Raw genomic sequence first — 18,897 nt, forward strand, 5'->3', positions numbered from 1 at the left:
CATAATATTTATGAGCCCACAGTTACAGAAGCCAGGTGTGGCATAACTGCGGATGCATAAACATGGGAGGGACACACATAACTAACAGTACTCTGTAAGTTACATGCATAAGTGGGAGCCCCGCTCATGTTCTGCTAAGGTTTACGCCCCCCTGTATTTACTGCTATGCGATTTAAGCATGTGTGGAGGAGTGGCCTAGTGGTAAGAGTGGTGGACTTTGGTCCTGGGAAACTGGGTTTGATTCCCACTGCAGGCACAGGCAGCTCCTTGTGACTCTGGGCAAGTCACTTAACCCTCCATTGCCCCAGGTACAAATAAGTACCTGTATATAATATGTAAGCCGCATTGAGCCTGCCATGAGTGGGAAAGTGTGGGATACAAATGTAATAAAAATAAAAAAAAAATTTAGACACTCTGCTTGCACTTTCACAGGTTAGTGCACACAGAAGCACTTAAATGCTAGTATTCTACACATTTATATGCACAATGGGGCACATACATACAGGCACCTACTGCGGATTCTAGAACCGTCCTTCAAATGGATAGGTTATTCCATTTAGTGTAGACCTGTTATTTGTAATATACAACTATTTAGCAGTACTGAATATACTTAACAATTTAATCACTGGTACCAGTACTTAAATTAACGTGAGTGACCTTGCTTGCTCCAAATTAGGCCTGTGGTATACATTTTTTACTTTCAAACCCTGAATTTTTGTTTGGAGCATTCTTGGTTCCTAATATAGACCATTATAAAAACATATCTTACATTGTTTCTTCTCCAAGACACAGTTACCTCAGTGAAGCAGACCAACTGCTAGCAGCCTAATTTTTCAATTAGTTTAGGAATCATTATCATTTTATTGGCCCGTGAAAGTCCTGTATTAATTTGACTCCTTATGATAATCTTTGTTTCAGAACATAGCTCTTTTGTAATCAATTACATTACAAAAGCTTTGTTATATTTGGGCTCTCATGTAAAACAAAGTTGCTAAAATCAGGTTCTCCTTCTACAGCTGTTAATTTGTGATCTTTGGCACCCACGCAGAAATTTGCAAATCTAATAGTGTAACAAACTCTTCCTGACAGCACAGACATAATCAACAATCCAGAGCCAGAACTGGGAAGTGCAATTGATCAAATAGGAGAACAGATTTGATTTGCTTCAAAATGTGATTTCTTTAGTACTGGGTAGTGAACCTTTCATTCAGACAAAGAAGAGATGGAAATGCAAGATTCTTAAACATCGTAAACGACAGCTGATAAGAGGCATGTGCATGGTAGGATTAGTCTGCCTTGCAGTCAGTTTCTGATTCCAAAAACCTGTTTTTATTCATTTAATTCGATACCACACGCTGAGCACCAATTCTGTAATAGCATCTGTGCAGCAAGATGCCATTAGGGAATACCAATGTAAGTCACCTAAAATTAGGTGTGATCATTTACACAAGGTCAATAACAGGCATAAAAGGTTAGGCGTAAGTGTTCCATACATGTAACTGATAGTATTCTACTACTACTTATCATTTCTAAAGCGCTACTAGACGTACGCAGCGCTGTACGCTTGAACATGAAGAGACAGTCCCTGCTCGACAGAGCTTACATTATGTGCATAAATTAGAGACACACCCATGCCCTCCCATGTTCTATGCACATATGCACCTCCATGCAGTTACACACTACCTTATAGAATTGCACATTGTGCACTTATGCACATAAATGGCGTTAGTCTGTGCAGTTATGCACACAAGGCACGTACAATCACACATGGCCAGTTATTGAATTGCCTTTCACATTTTTCTTTTTTCTGTTATTTATTTATTTATTTTGCATTATGGTACAGGTTAAATCAATGGTTCAGTATTGATTTTGACTTCAACTAGAGCGACATTGACTTGAGTGTAGATTTGAGTGTATGGAGGTTGAATGGTGAACCAACCTGAAGAAAGGTGAGTGCAGTGAGATAGTCGGAGATAGATTGTACAGATGGAGTACATAAATGAATGAGATTATTTTGTGGAATACAGAGTGTAGGTTACAAATATGGAATGAATAGATTGAGTGAGCAAATGAATAGGACAGAGTTTGAAATGCGGTGTGAGTCCAGCAGTAGAGCATTAGGTCAGGGTGTGTTTTGAGGGGCAGAAGTAAGAGGAGAATTAGGGAAAGTGATGGGGTTCATTCAGGAAGTGGTGTAGATGAAATTTGAGTAGTATCAACTATATAGAATCCTCCTACTGATACTTATAAAATCTCAATATTGAATCAGCATGTAATGAATTGGAGGGAAACCACTTAAAGTTTACATGTAATTTAGCATTATTATGTGGAGTATAAAATGCTCTAATAAAAGCCTCAAGCTGTAGGGTCCAGACCCCAGAGGCCCATAAGCCAAAAACGGTGAGGTGTGGACAATTTTGTGGACCACTGACACCTTTGTTAGCTTAAGGATCGATACTCAGCTAGCAGCGCTCAGCGTTTTGCTGCCTGCCAATGGCATTATACCCAGAAATTCAATGCTGGGTCATGTCCGGGCTTTGCAATTGAATTTACGGTTTCCAGAGCCAGCTAGACCACAGCCGGTTAACTGTGATATTCAACACTTAACCAGCTATGAAGTACCATATAAAAATAAGACTGACTTTTGTGCGGTCCTGTTTATGTGGTGACCTTGGCCAGTTAAGTGCTGAATATCGGCACTTAACTGGCTAAGTGCTGACTTCACTCCTGGAATGCCCCGAAATAGCCAATTTTGCTTTAGGCACTAATCCAATAACAGAGGAGGACCTTGACAAAATCCTTAAGAGACCTTCAACCAACTACCTGCTCCCTTGACCCCTGCCCATCAAAAGTAGTGTAGCAGGCAAGCAGGAGCCTCATAGAAGGCGCCACAAAAATCATGAACTCCTCTCTTTCTAATGAGCAACTACCAATAGCATTAAAAAGTGCAGTGGTATGTCCTTTGCTGAAGAAGAGCAACCTTAACCAGCACAAACTTGAAAGTTACTGGCCAGTATCCAACATACAATTTCTAGGAAAACTTATAGAACAAATAGTCTGTAATCAATTCAATGATTGGCTAGAAGAGAGAAACTGGCTAGATCCATGTCAGTCTGGATTCAGACTTGGTTATGGAACAGAAACAGTTCTTGTATCCCTACTAGATGATCTTCACAGAACTCAAAACAGGGGATTTGCCTCGGTGGTAGTACTGCTAGATTTCTCAGCAGCTTTTGACAATGCGGATCACGATATCATGCTAGTACGACTGGCAGAAACAGGTATCAGTGAACTAGTACTTGCCTGGTTCAGATCCTATCTATCAGACAGACAACAGTCCATAGTGTACAGCAGCACCTCATCACCACCACCATGGACACTGACCTGTGAGGTACCACAAGGATCGATACTGTCATCTATCTGTTCAATATCTACCTCAAGCCATTAGCCAAGCTTATTCGGTTGATAAACACTCAGTTCTACACCTATGCGGATGATGTGCAACTACTCATACCCATTGAACCTGACATACCCACAGCCCTGAATAAACTGATTACCTGTCTAACATCAATTCAAGAATGGGCTAAAAACAGCAAACTTTGCCTGAACCCAAGTATAACCGAACTTATATGGGTCCCTAACAAAAGTGGGCACATACCGAACATCAAAATCTCTTTTGAGAAATATGAACACCTCAAATCACAAGTCTGGAACCTTGGAATACAGCTTACTCTGATCCCCCAAATCCAAGCAACCTTCAAGAGCAGCTTCTTTTACTTGCAACAACTATGCTACCTGTCTCCTTACATTGAGAAGGCAAGCCTTGTCTCAGTTCTGCATGCCATGATAACATCAAGACTGGATTACTGTAAAGCTGTCTACATTGGTCTGACTACAAAGGGTCTGCACCAGCTCCAATTGATTCAGAATGCTGCAGCAAGATTAATATAAGGTTATAAGTGACATGACCACATTATTCTAGTTTTGCAAAAACTTCACTGGCTACCAGTACAATACAGGGCTCAATTTAAAACTCTATGTTTACTTTCAAGGCACTTAAAGGAAATGGCCCAGAGTACTTGAAGAACAGGATCACACTCTACACACCTCCAAAGTCACTAAGGTTCTCCCAAGGAGTATCCCTAACCACACCCTCTCCAAAGGACATCACATGATGTGATACTTGCAAGTGAGCCTTCTCTGGAGTAGCCCCCACACTCTGGAATGCTTAACACATGACTATCTGTACTTCAGGATGCAGGTGAAAGCTTGACTCTTCAAGCAGGCCTTTATTGGAAGAAGTAACATAGTAACATAGTAGATGACGGCAGAAAAAGACCTGCACGGTCCTTCCAGTCTGCCCAACAAGATAACTCATATGTGCTAATTTTTGTGTATACCGTACTTTGATTTGTACCTGTGTTCTTTAGGGCACAGACCGTATAAGTCTGCCCAGCACTATCCCCGCCTCCCAACCACCAGCCCCGCCTCCCAACCACCGGCTCTGGCACAGACCGTATAAGTCTGCCCAGCACTATCCCCGCCTCCCAACCACCAGCCCCGCTTCCCACCACCGGCTCTGTACTAACTAGTCACACATGCACACAAGGAATGATACCGACTGCACATACTATAACAGGACATGTTCACTTGTCAATATACCATCTCACTTCTACTCAAGCTAAGATAACATTCAAGCATCTTAGTTTCTAACTCCTATTACTCTATCTTACATATCTATAAATTATATCTTGGCATACACCCTAAGCTGTCTATTAAAATGTTTTATTGTGTATTGTGTTGACATGGTAATGTATCATACTATGCCATACTAAGTATTGTTGTTTGAATATTTTTATTGCTGTAATTGTTTATTGCTTATGTTTGACTTATTCTTGCTGTACAACGCATTAAGGGGATTTTGCCACATCCTAGAAAAAGGGGCTTTTTTTAAGGGGCCGGAAAATGGACGTGTGGTAAAATAAAAACCAGTGTGTGTCCATTTTCAGCCTGAGAACTTACCACCATCCATTGACATAGCAGTAAGGTCTCACATGCTACCCACATGGTAGGCATGCAGCGCATATCTGCTGCCATTTAACATCGGGCTGGAGATGGGTGCGTGCAGAGAGAAAGACAAAGAGAGAAGTGACCTGAGCAGAGCCCTGTGCTCTGCTTTATAAATCTCTGCTTATAGCACGTAGGTGGAACATGGGAGGGCATGGGTGGTGGTGCTGCTACTTGTGTGCTATGTTACCTTTACAAAATAGGTTAACCTCTCATATAGATGTCCTGTTATAAAATCAGACCCCTAATGCCCTGATTGTATCCATTCATCTATCTGAAATTTGGAGACAGGGCCGTGCAGAGAAGTGGAATCTTACATGACAAATGGCAAGTCAAGCCAGTGGTTTTGCAAGACTGGGGTGGCAGCAGATTGTCACTGGAAAGCTGTAGTAGCATAAAGCAGATGCCACTAACACTCATCCAAAGTCGTCCTGTTGACCCATAGCATTGACACCATAGTATTAGCATCCTGGGCAGAGGAAAAGTTGTTGATATGGCAAGGGAAGGGAGCAGGTGGATGTGTCAAGGGGAAGCAAAATAGCAGTAATAGAGACCAGAATGAGGATCAGACAGATAGGCAAGATTGTTGGTTGAAGGGGTCAGAAGACAAAAGATGCGATGGGGGAATGAGTGGATGGAGACTGCATGGAAGGGCAGGTAGGAGGGCACAGGTAAATCTTGCTTACACAGCTAGGTAAACAATGTGATATGAATAAGCACAGCAGGACAGAGGCAAGGATAGGAGAAGCGCGATAATGGCTCTTAAGGACAGAAAATGACTGAGCAGTGGAAACAGATACGAAAGAAACTGAAGCAACACAAAAAGGCAAAGGCAGAGAGATACTGATAACACAAGTACAGAGGTCATTGCAAAACATGGCCTCCTCCCTGCACACACATGATAAAAGGTGTGGAAACTAGAATCAGAGACTTCATTACCAATTAGCTTATCTACAGCTAGGACTGTAGAAACCACCTAACGATGAGGCAGAAAAATTAGGTGGAAGGAAACATCTTTAAATCTAGATTGAAAGCCCACCTCTTTAACATTGCTTTTGACTTGTAACCACTCGCCCCACCTACCCTCCTCTCCTCTTTCCTCTACACATTAATTGATTTGCTTGCTTTATTTTTGTCTATTAGATTGTAAGCTCTTTGAGCAGGAACTGTCTTTCTTCTATGTTTGTGCAGCGCTGCGTACGCTTTGTAGCGCTATAGAAATGCTAAATAATAGTAGTAGTAACTTCTTTTCTTCCCAGCCTTTGATTTCAGCTCTTCCTTTACCAACTCCAGTTTACTTTCTAAAGTCAGGAAGGTGACCATTTTCACAGGTTCTCCTCTTTGAAGTCCCTAGTTCTGGAGCCTATCTGTATGGCTTGCTTTTGTTCTCACCAAGAACACTGCTCCCAGATGCCCAGAGAGGACATAGGCATGCTAATCAGGAGTAATTAAGAAAACACAGGGCTAGCAGGCAGCTGAGCACCATTTGGTCCATATGCTATCCTTAGTGATTCCTTAGGGAGGGGGAGTTATCAGAAGTCAGAAGTTGGTTTAATATTAATGTAAGTATGTCAAGCTGGTTTCATATTAATCTAAGTATGTCCAGCAATCCTGACATGTATATCTGCAGCATTTAGGCAGTAGCAATTACACCAGCTCTATGACTTATGTAAGTGCCCACGCCTAAATTATAGGCACATATTTCACCTGTCAAACTAGCATGCTATAAAAGAAAGTAGACATCTATATCTAAATGCATTGTTAGAGAATTACCCCATAAAGTATAAAACAAATTAGATAGTATTTAAAATGTACAACGTAAAAGACCTAAGCATTCAGTAAAATATGGATAGCAATCTAAATCAGGAGTTCTCAACCCTGTCCTCAGGACACACCTAGCCAGTCAGGTTTTCATGATATCCACAATGAATATGCATGAGATAAATTTGCATGCACTACCTCCATTATATGCAAATTTATCTCATGCTTCTTCACTGTGGGAATCCTGAAAACCTGACTAGCACAGCGTTTCCGAGGACTAGATTGAGAACCCCTGATCTAAATTAATAATATAAACAAAACATGCTTTATAATCAACATATCATTCAAAAGAATATGTAATCCCCAATTATAATGCAATTGGCTGACTGTGATCCTAAAGCTGAAAATCTTCAATAAGTTTAGACATTTAGCTCAGCTTAAAACTTTTGCAATAATTGTTCAAAAAGATGGATCTTCAAATTTTCTGAAACAAAATGTATCATGGCATATAAGAGACATTCTTTGATCTATAGCACTTACAATCTAGTCTGATAAATCCCAGTACTTGGAAGGGGTAAACATGGAAAGGATGGTAGAAGCAAAAGTAGGAAGTTAGTTGATATCCCCAAGAGATCTAGAGTCAGAAGCAGCACTAGAGGGAAGGAACTGACAGGATGATCTTCAATCCCATGTAATCTAAGTGGAAAATACCAACAGCTACAGCTTCCAGTGAAAAATGAAAGACCAGTTATCTGCTTCCAATTCTACAGAGGGACAAAAACAGCAGAGGCAGTACAGAATAGAGGAGGAGAAGCAGGAGACAGGCACATACTGCGTGGAGCAGGTTATTGATAGGCAGAGAATCTGATGAATCCTTGTGTGAGGGATTTTCAGATTCATCAGATATTTTAATAGCTGAGGAGATTCTGGAATATCTAGCTGTTAGCATGTAAAGTGGTGAGGCATTAGGAAGTGATATTGAACATTGTCCAGGTCCTGAATTTGGCAGCTTCAACTGCACAATTGAAACTGGCATATGTCTATGATAGATTTGTGTATAAGACTTCTGTTATTGCTAAGCTGTTTATTGACTGTTCTGCTGTCATTTGTTGCATCACTCAATCTTGGAGCATTGATGCAGACATAATGCTGGTTAATGAGGTATATCTCTCTGGGTATTCCTAAAAACATCAGTATAGGATTGAAAAGAGGGTTAGAGGGATTCTGATGATATATATATATATATATATATATATATATATATATATATATATATATATATATATATATAATATGTAAACTGCATTGATTGTACCACAGAAAGGCAGTATATCAAAATACATTAACCTTACCCTTAAATATCAATAGTTGAGTTGAAGCTTGTAGAAGGTCATATGCTGCAAAGGTGTGCATATTTGAGAGTAAGCTTATAGCAAGTCACCTAGGTGTGAAGGCCAAGTAGGTGCCTATTTCTAATCTATTTTGTAAAGACTCATAGGTATAAAATACCAACGCCCCGGTTTACTAACGCACTAGCGTTTTTAGCGCACGCTAATGCTAGAGAAACCCATATATTCCTACGGGTGTCTGTAGCGTTGGTGCATGCTCATTTTTAGCGTTTGCTAAAAATGTTAGTGCGCCTACAGAGCGGCTTTGTAAACAGGGCCCCAGGAGAAGCTGCAGACATTTCTAAATGCTTGGAAGCAGATGTAAATGTTTGTATGTAAAGTACATGTCTACATGTATATTTTATAAAGTAGATAAATCATGGCTCCACCCAGACTCCTCCCAAGCTCCACCCCCAGAAGACGCCTGCAAGTGAGTCACGTAAAATTGTGTTTTTTACTCACTGCACTTATGTGCTTAACACCTGGGGTAATTTTATAAAAGTCCTTTCAGTGCTTGTGCGGAAAACAGGTTTTTCCATTTGGAAAAAAGTTGATAACATTTCTCTTATTATGTTTGAATGCTCCACCAGACCTCCCAGAAATGGACAATGTGGGATGAGAATGTGAAGATTTCAGTCAAATGTCTGCTGTCCCTTCATATTACTCTCACATTAGCACAATGACATGACTATAGATTGACTATGGTGCTTATCACGGACATTACTTGGCCTGCTTTCTGACTCAAAGAGTTTACAGTTTTTATTAGGAATACTATTACCCAATTATTAAGGTTCATGCAGGAAGTCAAAGGAGGATCAGGATTAGAAACCACAGGAAAGAAAGAGAGATAGCCTCAACTTAGGAACTGATAAAGCCCAACAATATTGGCAATCACTGCATGCTGCTCTGATATACTTGAGTATTTTTGGATGATGCTGAGACCATAATGCCATTTTCATGGCAAATGGTTAGTAATAGACATCAGGGAGTCTCACACATTTTATAGCAAGTCAGAGCTACATAGAGGAGTGCTAAGAGAAAGGGCCAGGAAAATGCAATACACTTTAGCTGTACTTCCAAGGGAAAAATGAAGCTGAGGTGTAGAGATTGCAAGCAAGTGTAGTGTTTTAAATGTAGTTACTATCCCTCTTTTAAGGTATCTGTCATGTGTGTAAAGCAGTTTAATTAAATTTAAGATAAAAACAAGAAATATTAAAAAGCCATTTGAATGTGCATGTAATGTCCTGTTGTAGAAAAAAGTCTATGCAAATCATGTTTTGCTAACTGGGTCCTGACGTAAGAAACAGCATCAGAATGCCAGAGCAGAGCATCTGAAATGCAAAATTAAAATACTCATTCAGAACTATTTTCAAGGTTTTGTTTATGGAACCTATTTTGATTTGTCTGAAAGCTATATAATACTAGGACTGGATTTATCAAGTTAAGACAGTGAAATAATAACTAAGGAAGAATTCAATGAGGTGCGGTAAAAGTTTACATTTTACCGCACCTTCATTCCCCATGCGATTCAGCAACCTGCGGGATCCCGGGGGAAAAGAATAATGCTGTTTGCGAACCACCTCACAAGTAGTGTTATTCCTGCAGCCCAGGAATATTATCCTCAAAGCCATGTCAGATCAAGGTACCCCCAGGCTTCCGCCCCCCCCCCAACTTAAACCCCCCCTACAGAAGGCCCACCCACCCCCAGAAGAACAATCCCCCCACTCCTCTACCTCTTGCTATCATTGGGGATCCAGATGGGGCCTTATTTTTATTTTTTTTTAATTTTTATTACATTTATACCCCGCGCTTTCCCACTCATGGCAGGCTCAATGCGGCAGGCAATGGAGGGTTAAGTGACTTGCCCAGAGTCACAAGGAGCTGCCTGTGCCGGGAATTGAACTCAGTTCCTCAGTTCCCCAGGACCAAAGTCCACCACCCTAACCATTAGGCCACTCCTCACAATACCCGATATCACAAACTGCTCGCCACTGCTGATTAACACTTTACAAGCCCTGCAGGGCCTCCAGTGTCTTATTAGCCATTATTTGATTTTGTAAAGCCTTCCTTGGGCCCTAACACCTGGATTCTATATAGGTCACCCAAATTTGGGTGCAGAGCCCAGATGTGCATACAAACTAATTTGTCAAATGGGTGTTAACAACCAATTATTGGAGTTAATTGAAGTTATTGGCATTATTTTGGATTGACGTGCATCTGCCTACACTGTATTCTATAATGCCGTGTGCTCAAAGGGTCTCGCGTGCGACCCAAAAGGAAGCATGAACATAGAAGGGGCATGGGTAGATCAGGGGCATTTCATATATTTAGGCACAGTGTTATAGAATATTATGGTTATGTACCTAACTTGCATGCCAGGATTCACATCAGGTTTCAACTGCACAAAGGTGAGTGCAGGAATCTGCTCTAAGCATTCTTCTATAAAGGGTGCTCAGCCCAGCACACCATTTATAGAATAGTGCTTAGCACAGATTTTTCCCAGCACCTAAATTTCTGCACCATTTACTGAATCTGGCCCTAAAACTTTTTCCTCTATATCCCTACAATCTCCCCTTTCCACATTATGTTAAGCCAATGTAGGGTATAAGAGAAACATTTTTATTGTTTTGTATAGGGGAAATGTGACACCCCGAGTGAGGGTTCAGGGTGGGCCTTTGAAAAAACACTACCAGATAAAGGGATATAAATGAAAACAAGTGTCTATTTAATTGAATCCTGGAGCCTGTTGCATCATAGGACCGGGAACAAAAGATAGAACACCTCTATAGTTCAATAAGCAGTCTTAAGCAGGCCTCAGGCTGGCAAGGCCTGAACACAGTCTGTGGCTGGTAGGGCGGCCCTTCCCCAAACACAGCCTGTGAATCTTTCTGGGTTCTTCTCCGAGTACTAGGGTCTGGCTCCAGCCAGACCTCAGAGCAAGGCTTGTCAGTCTTTAAAAAGAAGCAAAAATGGCTTACCTCTACCAGGTCACAATTCTTAACCATAGGTGGTGGTGGTGGTGCCATGCACTGGGGCTTCAATTCCTTCTTCTCTCTGAGCCTGCTTAACCTCAATCAGGCCGTCTCTTATATGCTTTCTGGTTTAGGCTCCACCCCTCCTCCCAGATCACTTCCTCCCAGGTGGGACTAGTGCTCTTAAGGTGGCTCAGGCTGTCTATGGGACTGTTCTTAAGGGAGAGGGGCAGAGTTCTATAAACCCCCTCATAGGGAGTTACTTTGTTTTTTGTTTTGATTTTTGCCTTCCCAGTTCATTAATTTCTTATTTAACGTTTATTTTTTTGTAAATGCATGACCTTGCACAGGATTTTATAATGTGGGATCTCCTTCTTGCAGACTGTGACAGAGAAAGTAGTCAGAATGACTCTGAAAATTCTATGAATAATGCCAAACACCATCAGTGTGTGAACGCATATTCAGAAGAGAAAAAACACAGCTCTTCTTCTTTTACATCTTCGATTGATGGTGAGCAGAAACCACTATTTGTTGATATCCTTGATTATGCTGCATTTGTAAGGAAACCATCTGGCTTGAAATTTGATGACTCTCTGCGGACATCTGAGAGAATCATCATCAACAAAAGAAGTCATTCTTACAAAGGTAATGTGTTTTAAAAAGATTATATGAAGAATGAGAAAGCTGTGTTTCTGAATTTATTCCTATCACTTTTCCTAAGTCTTACTGCTTTTCTCATCATAGTCTAAAAGATTTAAATAAGTACACCTTTTATCATGAATGCTAAATGGGCTCCAGTTTTAAATGCTTCTTTGCCACAGGTTGCCCCGATTTTATACAGGTCGCCAAAAATTGCATGTGCAAATTTAGGTGTGGCCCCAATTTGTGCATGCAATTTAATAGAATAACAACCAATTAGTGCCAATAATTAACTTTTTAACAAGCAATTTTTGACACTAATTAGATTTAATGTGTGGCCTGAAATAAATATATGAATAAGAATACTACTATCATAGGTGGGGGCTTGAGAACACTTAATACTGACCAAATGCCTTCACTTTGTCTAATGAGGGGCGATTTGTGATGGCTTAGCACCCCCCACCATTCTGAAATGTTGGCTCCTATGACTGCTATCCCCTGCAGGATCAACCCTATCTCCTTGACTCCTCCACAATCCCTCTCCTCCCTCCTTCCCTTTCCCTCTCCTTTCTATGTGTAATAATTTTCCTCTTCTTTTCCTTCCACTCCCTAGACCCATCCATCCCTCTATCCCCTGTTCATCTGTCCATCCTGCTGAGATCCTTTCGTTCTCTTAGTCCCCCAGATTCCTTCTTTTATATGCTATCTCCCTCCCTCCCTCCCTCCCTCCCTCCCTCCTTCCTTCCCAGCATCAACAATAAGACCTCTTTCCCCCAGAAAAGAGTCAAAAAATTTGAGCACATGAAAGATGCCAAAAAATGCCAGTTTTATAATATTTTTATACATTTTTAATGTGACAAGATGTGCTAATTTGTGAAATAAGCCACATAATTGCTTCAGAATTTTAAAAATTCTGCTACAGAGTTTACAATCTGAGGGCTGTGATTATATTAGCATGTGCTACAACCCATCCTTCTGCCCTGCCTCATTGCAAGCTGGAACCACTCAACATTTTATAAAAGATATTACTAAAAGGCCCTTATACTAAGCAGTGTTAGATGCATCAAAAAATAGAGTGGAAAAAAGAAAACTACCAGAGGTGGAGGAACGGAGACACCACTGTGATGAATCGCAGGAAAAAAAGTAAAGTAGGGTGTCTGATGTTGTTTCCAACACAAAATCAAGAATGCATAAGGTCCAAATGATGAGACTCAACACAGTACTGTGTTTTGATATTGCCACCTGCGCCAAGAGTCTGAGGAAGTACAGTCACAATGATGCCTGGAAACAAACAGAAGGCCTGAAGAACTCCTATGGTATGGAGTCCCAAAGAGGCATCTTTGTGAAGGAGACTTTTGTGCACAACAACACTGTGAAGTGACATTTCTTCGTCCACAAGTTATTGCATGGTAATATAGATGCGCTAACTGGTTAGCAGAGGAACATCCACTGCCTGCCCCTGTCACTTTTGGACTCCATACCATAAGAGTTCTTCAGGCCTTCTGTTTGTTTCCAGGCATCAGTGTGGCTACATTTCTTCAGATTCCTGACGCAGGCTGCAACGCCAAAACAAGCCACCATGTTTTGATTACAATAAATTCCCCATTCATTTGGACCTTATGCCTTCTTGATTTTGTGTTGGAAGTGTCATCACATACCCTACTTTTCTTTTTATCCTGTAAAATATGGAGTGCCATAGGACTCACTACAGCATCATGTGGTAATTTAAGAAGGTACATGGGCTAGCCACACACTAAAAAAATCTTAGGGGCCCTTTTACTAAGCTGCGTAAGCATCTACGTACACCCAATGCGTGCCAAAATGGAGTTACTCCCCAACTACTGTGTGACTTTTGCAGTAATTTCATTTTTGGCGTGCAGCCGATACGCACGTCTGAAAAATATTTTTTATTTTCGGGCACGTGTAACAGACAAGCGCCAAGTGGCATTTGGTGCGCTTAGGTCATTACCACCAGGATTCTTTACCATTAGGTAAATGGCTGGTGGTAAGGTCTCAGACCCAAAATGGACGCGTGGCAATTTTGATTTTGCCACACATCTGTTTTCAGCAAAAAAAGAGGGCATTTTTTGTAGGTGCTCTGAAAAATAATTCTGCGTGCGCCCAAAACACATGTCTACACTACCGCAGGCCATTTTTCAGTGCACCTTAGTATTTTGTGGGGCATGTCCGAGGCAGACAATGGATGTTCCTGTGCTAACCAGTTAATGCATCTTCGTTGCCATGCACTAACTGGTTAGCATTTGGATAATATAAGAGCCATTACTGCCTACAAGTTAATTGTTAAAAATAGCCACAAGGTAATGGCAATATTAGTGAACGACCATAAATGAAATAAACAGGATCTTTACACCTTTCAGTAAAAAAGATCTTAGCATGCAGGAAAGACCTGTGTAAGGGTCCACAGCTTAGTAAAAGGAACCCTACATTGGAAAATTTTGAGTAATACAATATCTATGAGTATTTTTATATCATGTATAGTTTTGTATTTAACTTACAAAGAGAGACTGCCCAAGTAGCTCTCTTCAAAGTCACACCAACCTTGTCTGTATAATTTTGCCCCTGCTATTTATGCAGGTAAATGAAGAGGGATAGCATACATACTTCTAAAAATGTCAAGTATGACCTAAACACAACTTATGGAAATGTCCTCATTTTAACATTGCAAAAAGTACATGTGTTATGGGAATGAACACCAGTCAGACGGCAATTGTCAGACAGACCACTTTACCCAGTTAAGCAGGGAAGTTACCAACATGTGCTACCATCCTGCTTATTTTCGAACGAGAAGGCCAGCCATCTTCTGACACAAATCGGGAGATGGCCAGCCATCTCCTAAACCCAGCCAAATCGGTATTATTGAAAGCCGATTTTGGCAGGCTTCAACTGCTTTCCGTCACGGAGCCGGCCAAACTTCAAGGGGGCATGTCGGCAGGGTACAGAAGGCGGGACGGGGGCGTGGTTACGAGATGGCCGGCTTCGCCCGATAATGGAAAAAAGAAAGCCAGCCCTGATGAGCATTTGGCCTACTTTACTTGGTCCCTTTTTGTTAATGACCAAGCCTCAAAAAGGTACCCGAATGACCAGATGACCACCGGAGGGAATCGGGGATGACCTCCCCTGACTTTTCCAGTGGTCAGCAAACCTCTCCCACCCAAAAAAAAAATTAAAAAACATTTTTTTGCCAGCCTCAAATGTCATACCCAGCTCCCTGACAGCAGTATGCAGGTCCCTAGAGCAGTTTTTAGTGGGTGCAGTGCACTTCAGGCAGGCGGACACAGGCCCATCCCCCCCTACCTGTTACACTTGTGGTGGTAAATGGGAGCCTTCTCACCCCCCCCCCAAAATCCACTGTACCCACATGTAGGTGCCCCCCTTCATCCCTAAGGGCTACGGTAGTGGTGTACAGTTGTGGGTAGTGGGTTTTGGGGGGCTCAGCACACAAGATAAGGGAGGTATGCACCTGGGAGCAATTTTTGAAGTACACTGCAGCGCCCCCTAGGGTGCCCGGTTGGTGTCCTGGCATGTCAGGGGGACCAGTGCACTACAAATGCTGGCTCCTCCCATGACCAAATGCCTTGGATTTGTCCGGGTTTGAGATGGCCGCCATTAGTTTCCATTATCGCTGAAAACCAATGCCAACCATCTCTAAAGCCGGCCCAAATGTTGAGATTTGGCTGGCTCCAACTGTATTATCGAAGCGAAAGATGGCCAGCCATCTTGTTTTGATCAGGGCCGGTCTTAGCAAGTACGGGGCCCTGTGCAGACCAATTTGGTGGGGCCCCATCCTAGCCCCGCCCCCACCCTAGCTCCACCCCATTGATAAGATTATTGTACTGGAACCTGAGAGACAGGCGAAGGTAGCCATGGTAATTGTACTGCTGCTGTCCGAGGCAATTGCCTAAGTGATAGGGCTGGCCCCATTTGGAGGGGAGATGGTGTGAGGTGCATGCTGAGGCCATGAGATGAAATAGGGACCGTGGAGAAGATACTAGACCACCAGGGGTACAAGGGAATAGGACAGAAATGCCGGGAAACAGTGGACATGGAGAGGAAAAGAGAGATGGGTGATACTGGACATAGAGGGATAGGGAGAGATGCTGGAGGGAGGTGAAGAGGGAAGAGTCACTGGATGTGGAGAGTAGAAGGGAGATACCTGGGGAAGCAGTGGAGAAATTAAGTGACTAACAATAGGGGAAACACTGGGGAGGCAGGATGAGTGAGAGCGGAAGAATGAATGAAGTTAGGGGAGCACTGCAGCAAGGATGACTAAGGCTGTAATACAGGCTACTGGGGAGATGAGAGGCTTGGACATAAATATTGGGAAAGGATAACAGGATCTGGAGTGGGAGAACACTAAGGGAGGAAGATAGATGGAGATGTGTGGCAGCACTAGTGAGACAATGAATGATACTGGGAGGGTGGAGGGTGACTGAGGTGTAGTGGAGTACAGGTGAGACTTGGGGTGAACCCTGGGGAATGATGAGGCATATGGGACCACTTAGGGGAGGATGAGTAAGGCTCAGAAGGAAGAATTAATAAAATTAAGGTGCATTGAAGAAGGGAGGTAAAAGATTATTAAAAGGATATCTATGGGTAAAGGTGGGCAGGGACTGAAGAGGGGAAGAAGGGGACTACTGTGGCTCTGCTCACTGGAAGCAAGGGTCCCAGGCAGGCAAAACCTTTGACAAAATGGTGGACATACAGCTGAAACATTTCAAACCACCACCACAGAGACAGACAGTACTTTAATTCAAAAGGTTCTTCCTATAGAAAAAAAGCTATCATCATACCTGGCTTGCTGTCTGCCTTAATGGATTGGCACAACTGTTGTAGGCAGCCCTGTCTGTTGCTTTGCTCACTCGGCTCCACCGAGTCTGCACGCACTCTCGCTCACACCACAGTCAGTGACGATGGCTCACCACCTCGGACCAGGCTCCAGCTTTTCCTGCTCAGTGACTCCCGCCCTCGCGGAAACAGGAAATGCCTCATCAGAAGGCGGGACATTGAGCGGGAAGTGAAAAGCTGGAGCCTGGAGGTGAGCTGTCGTGCTGCAACGTTTCTGTCACTGTCAGGCGCGGGGCCGTCGCTGCCTGGCTCGCTGCAAAGTTACTGTCGCCGGGGCCTGGGGACTCGGGAGCTGACGGCGGGCTTAGCGGGCCCAAGCCAGGGGTGGGCACCGCGCTGGTGGTGGCGGGAGCGGAGAGGCTGAGCCGCGGGAGCATCATGAATGATGTGGTCATCGTCCGAGGCGAGTGGAGGTCGGAGCAGAGGTAGAGTTGAGGTGGGCTGCGCGGGGCCCCCTTGGGTGCGGGGTCCTATGCGGCCGCATTGGTCGCCTCTGCCTAAGACCGGCCCTGGTTTTGATAATACTGTTGGGACGACGCTTTACAGGGCCGGCCTTGAAGATGGCCGCCCTTATAGATGGCCGGCCCAGTTCGATTATGCCCCTCCATGCTATTTTAGCACAGGCCACATTTCATGCAATGAGACTCTGGGGATATTATACTAAAGATCAGGGCATGTTATCTGCCACAGGGCCCATTTTATTCCTATGGGCCCTGCTGTAAATAACATGTGCTAATTTTTAGTTAAAGACCCCCTTAGTTATTATAGCCAAGGTTAACAATAAAAAAAAAACCTGTCTTAAAGGTAGCCCACGTTGATAACGTCCACTCTAAATGGATTTGAAAATTGCCTTTTAAATTTATAGCAACCAATAATCTAGTGGAATAAATGTTAATTGTTTAAAAATTCAGTCTCTGATCCTGTCGGCAAAGGTCAAAAGCTTATCCTTCAAAACTCAGAGTGACAGCCCTTGCAGTTTGAAAGCTTTTCTTCACACTGATAGAGATGGAAGAATTGTGTCACTGCAGCTATGGCAACCCCTTCCCTGGCAACTCATTGCAGTTTTAGTCTGGTGCTAAATTTAGCAGCCTACAAACCTGTGTTTTGTTCAAGACCACACATGATCCAAATGGTCTTAGTTTAGACTATATGATATGACAAGACTTGATTTTTTTTTCTTGTTTTATTGAAACCAGATTCAGCTTCAGACTAACTTGCTCAAAATCAAGTGGGAGGTTTTTCCCATTTCTATGTGGAAATTATCTGGTGTCAGTTAAGGACTGAGTTTACACCCAGTACGTGTAGATACACCATAATGTTGAACTTGACAGCTTGTAAATCATAAATTGAAATCTCTGTTGAATTCCACAAATAGAGCCAGATTCTGTATATGACACTGAAAGTTAGGCACCAGGGAAGATCCACGTAAAGCTTGTATTCTATTAAGACAACATGCATAGTAAGCAGGTCGTACCTAACTCTGGGGTCCTTTTACTAAGCTGCGGTAAAAGGGGGCCTGCGCTAGCATCAATGCATGTTTTTTTTTAATTATTATTTATTTTTACTCTTAAGATACATCCAACAATGTGAATTAAGGATAAGGAATCAATACAAAATCTACTATAATAAAACTCACCCTCAACGTTCTGAGGACACTGACATCAGTGAAGCCAAGCCCTGACTTCCTTCAAAAAGGTTCGAAGGTTCGTGGTGGTGAAGCCACCAAAATCGCTCCGGGCCCCGCCCTCGAGGGCGGAGCAATGGCAGAACAACGAAGGGGTTGGCAGGGATGGAGGCAGGGAGGCGGGGGTGGGTGGGAAATCGCTCCGGGCCCCGCCCTCGCGTCAAACATCATGACATTGGGGGCGGAGCAATGGCAGAACAACGAAGGGGTTGGCCAGGGAGGGAGGGAGGGGGGTGTTGGCGACGAAAACCTTGCTAGCGCCCGTTTCATTTGCTCAGAAACGGGCCTCTTTTACTAGTATAGTAATAAGAAGTAAAAGGAAGCAATATTAATAATAACAAAAATTGACTCTATATAGTCTACAAATACAAAGCGTCAGTGCATGTTTTTGATGTGTGCTGAGGCCCCCTTTTACCACAGCAGGTAAAAGGCTATCTTTTTTTCCCTATGAGGAAAGGCTAAAGCGGTTAGGGCTCTTCAGCTTGGAGAAAAGGCGGCTGAGGGGAGATATGATAAAGGT

General features: G+C 42.8%; 1 protein-coding gene across 1 annotated transcript in view; it reads left to right on the forward strand.

Annotated features, from left to right (window-relative positions):
• The window catches only part of KCNH7 (potassium voltage-gated channel subfamily H member 7), a 490,323-nt gene that overhangs the window by 411,855 nt on the left and 59,571 nt on the right, over positions 1-18,897 (forward strand). The window contains 1 exon segment of the mRNA XM_030210041.1: positions 11,570-11,833. Within this exon segment, the coding sequence (XP_030065901.1) occupies positions 11,570-11,833 (264 nt within the window).

Source organism: Microcaecilia unicolor, chromosome 7, assembly GCF_901765095.1.
Source record: "Microcaecilia unicolor chromosome 7, aMicUni1.1, whole genome shotgun sequence".
NCBI classification, from domain to species: Eukaryota; Metazoa; Chordata; class Amphibia; order Gymnophiona; family Siphonopidae; genus Microcaecilia; species Microcaecilia unicolor.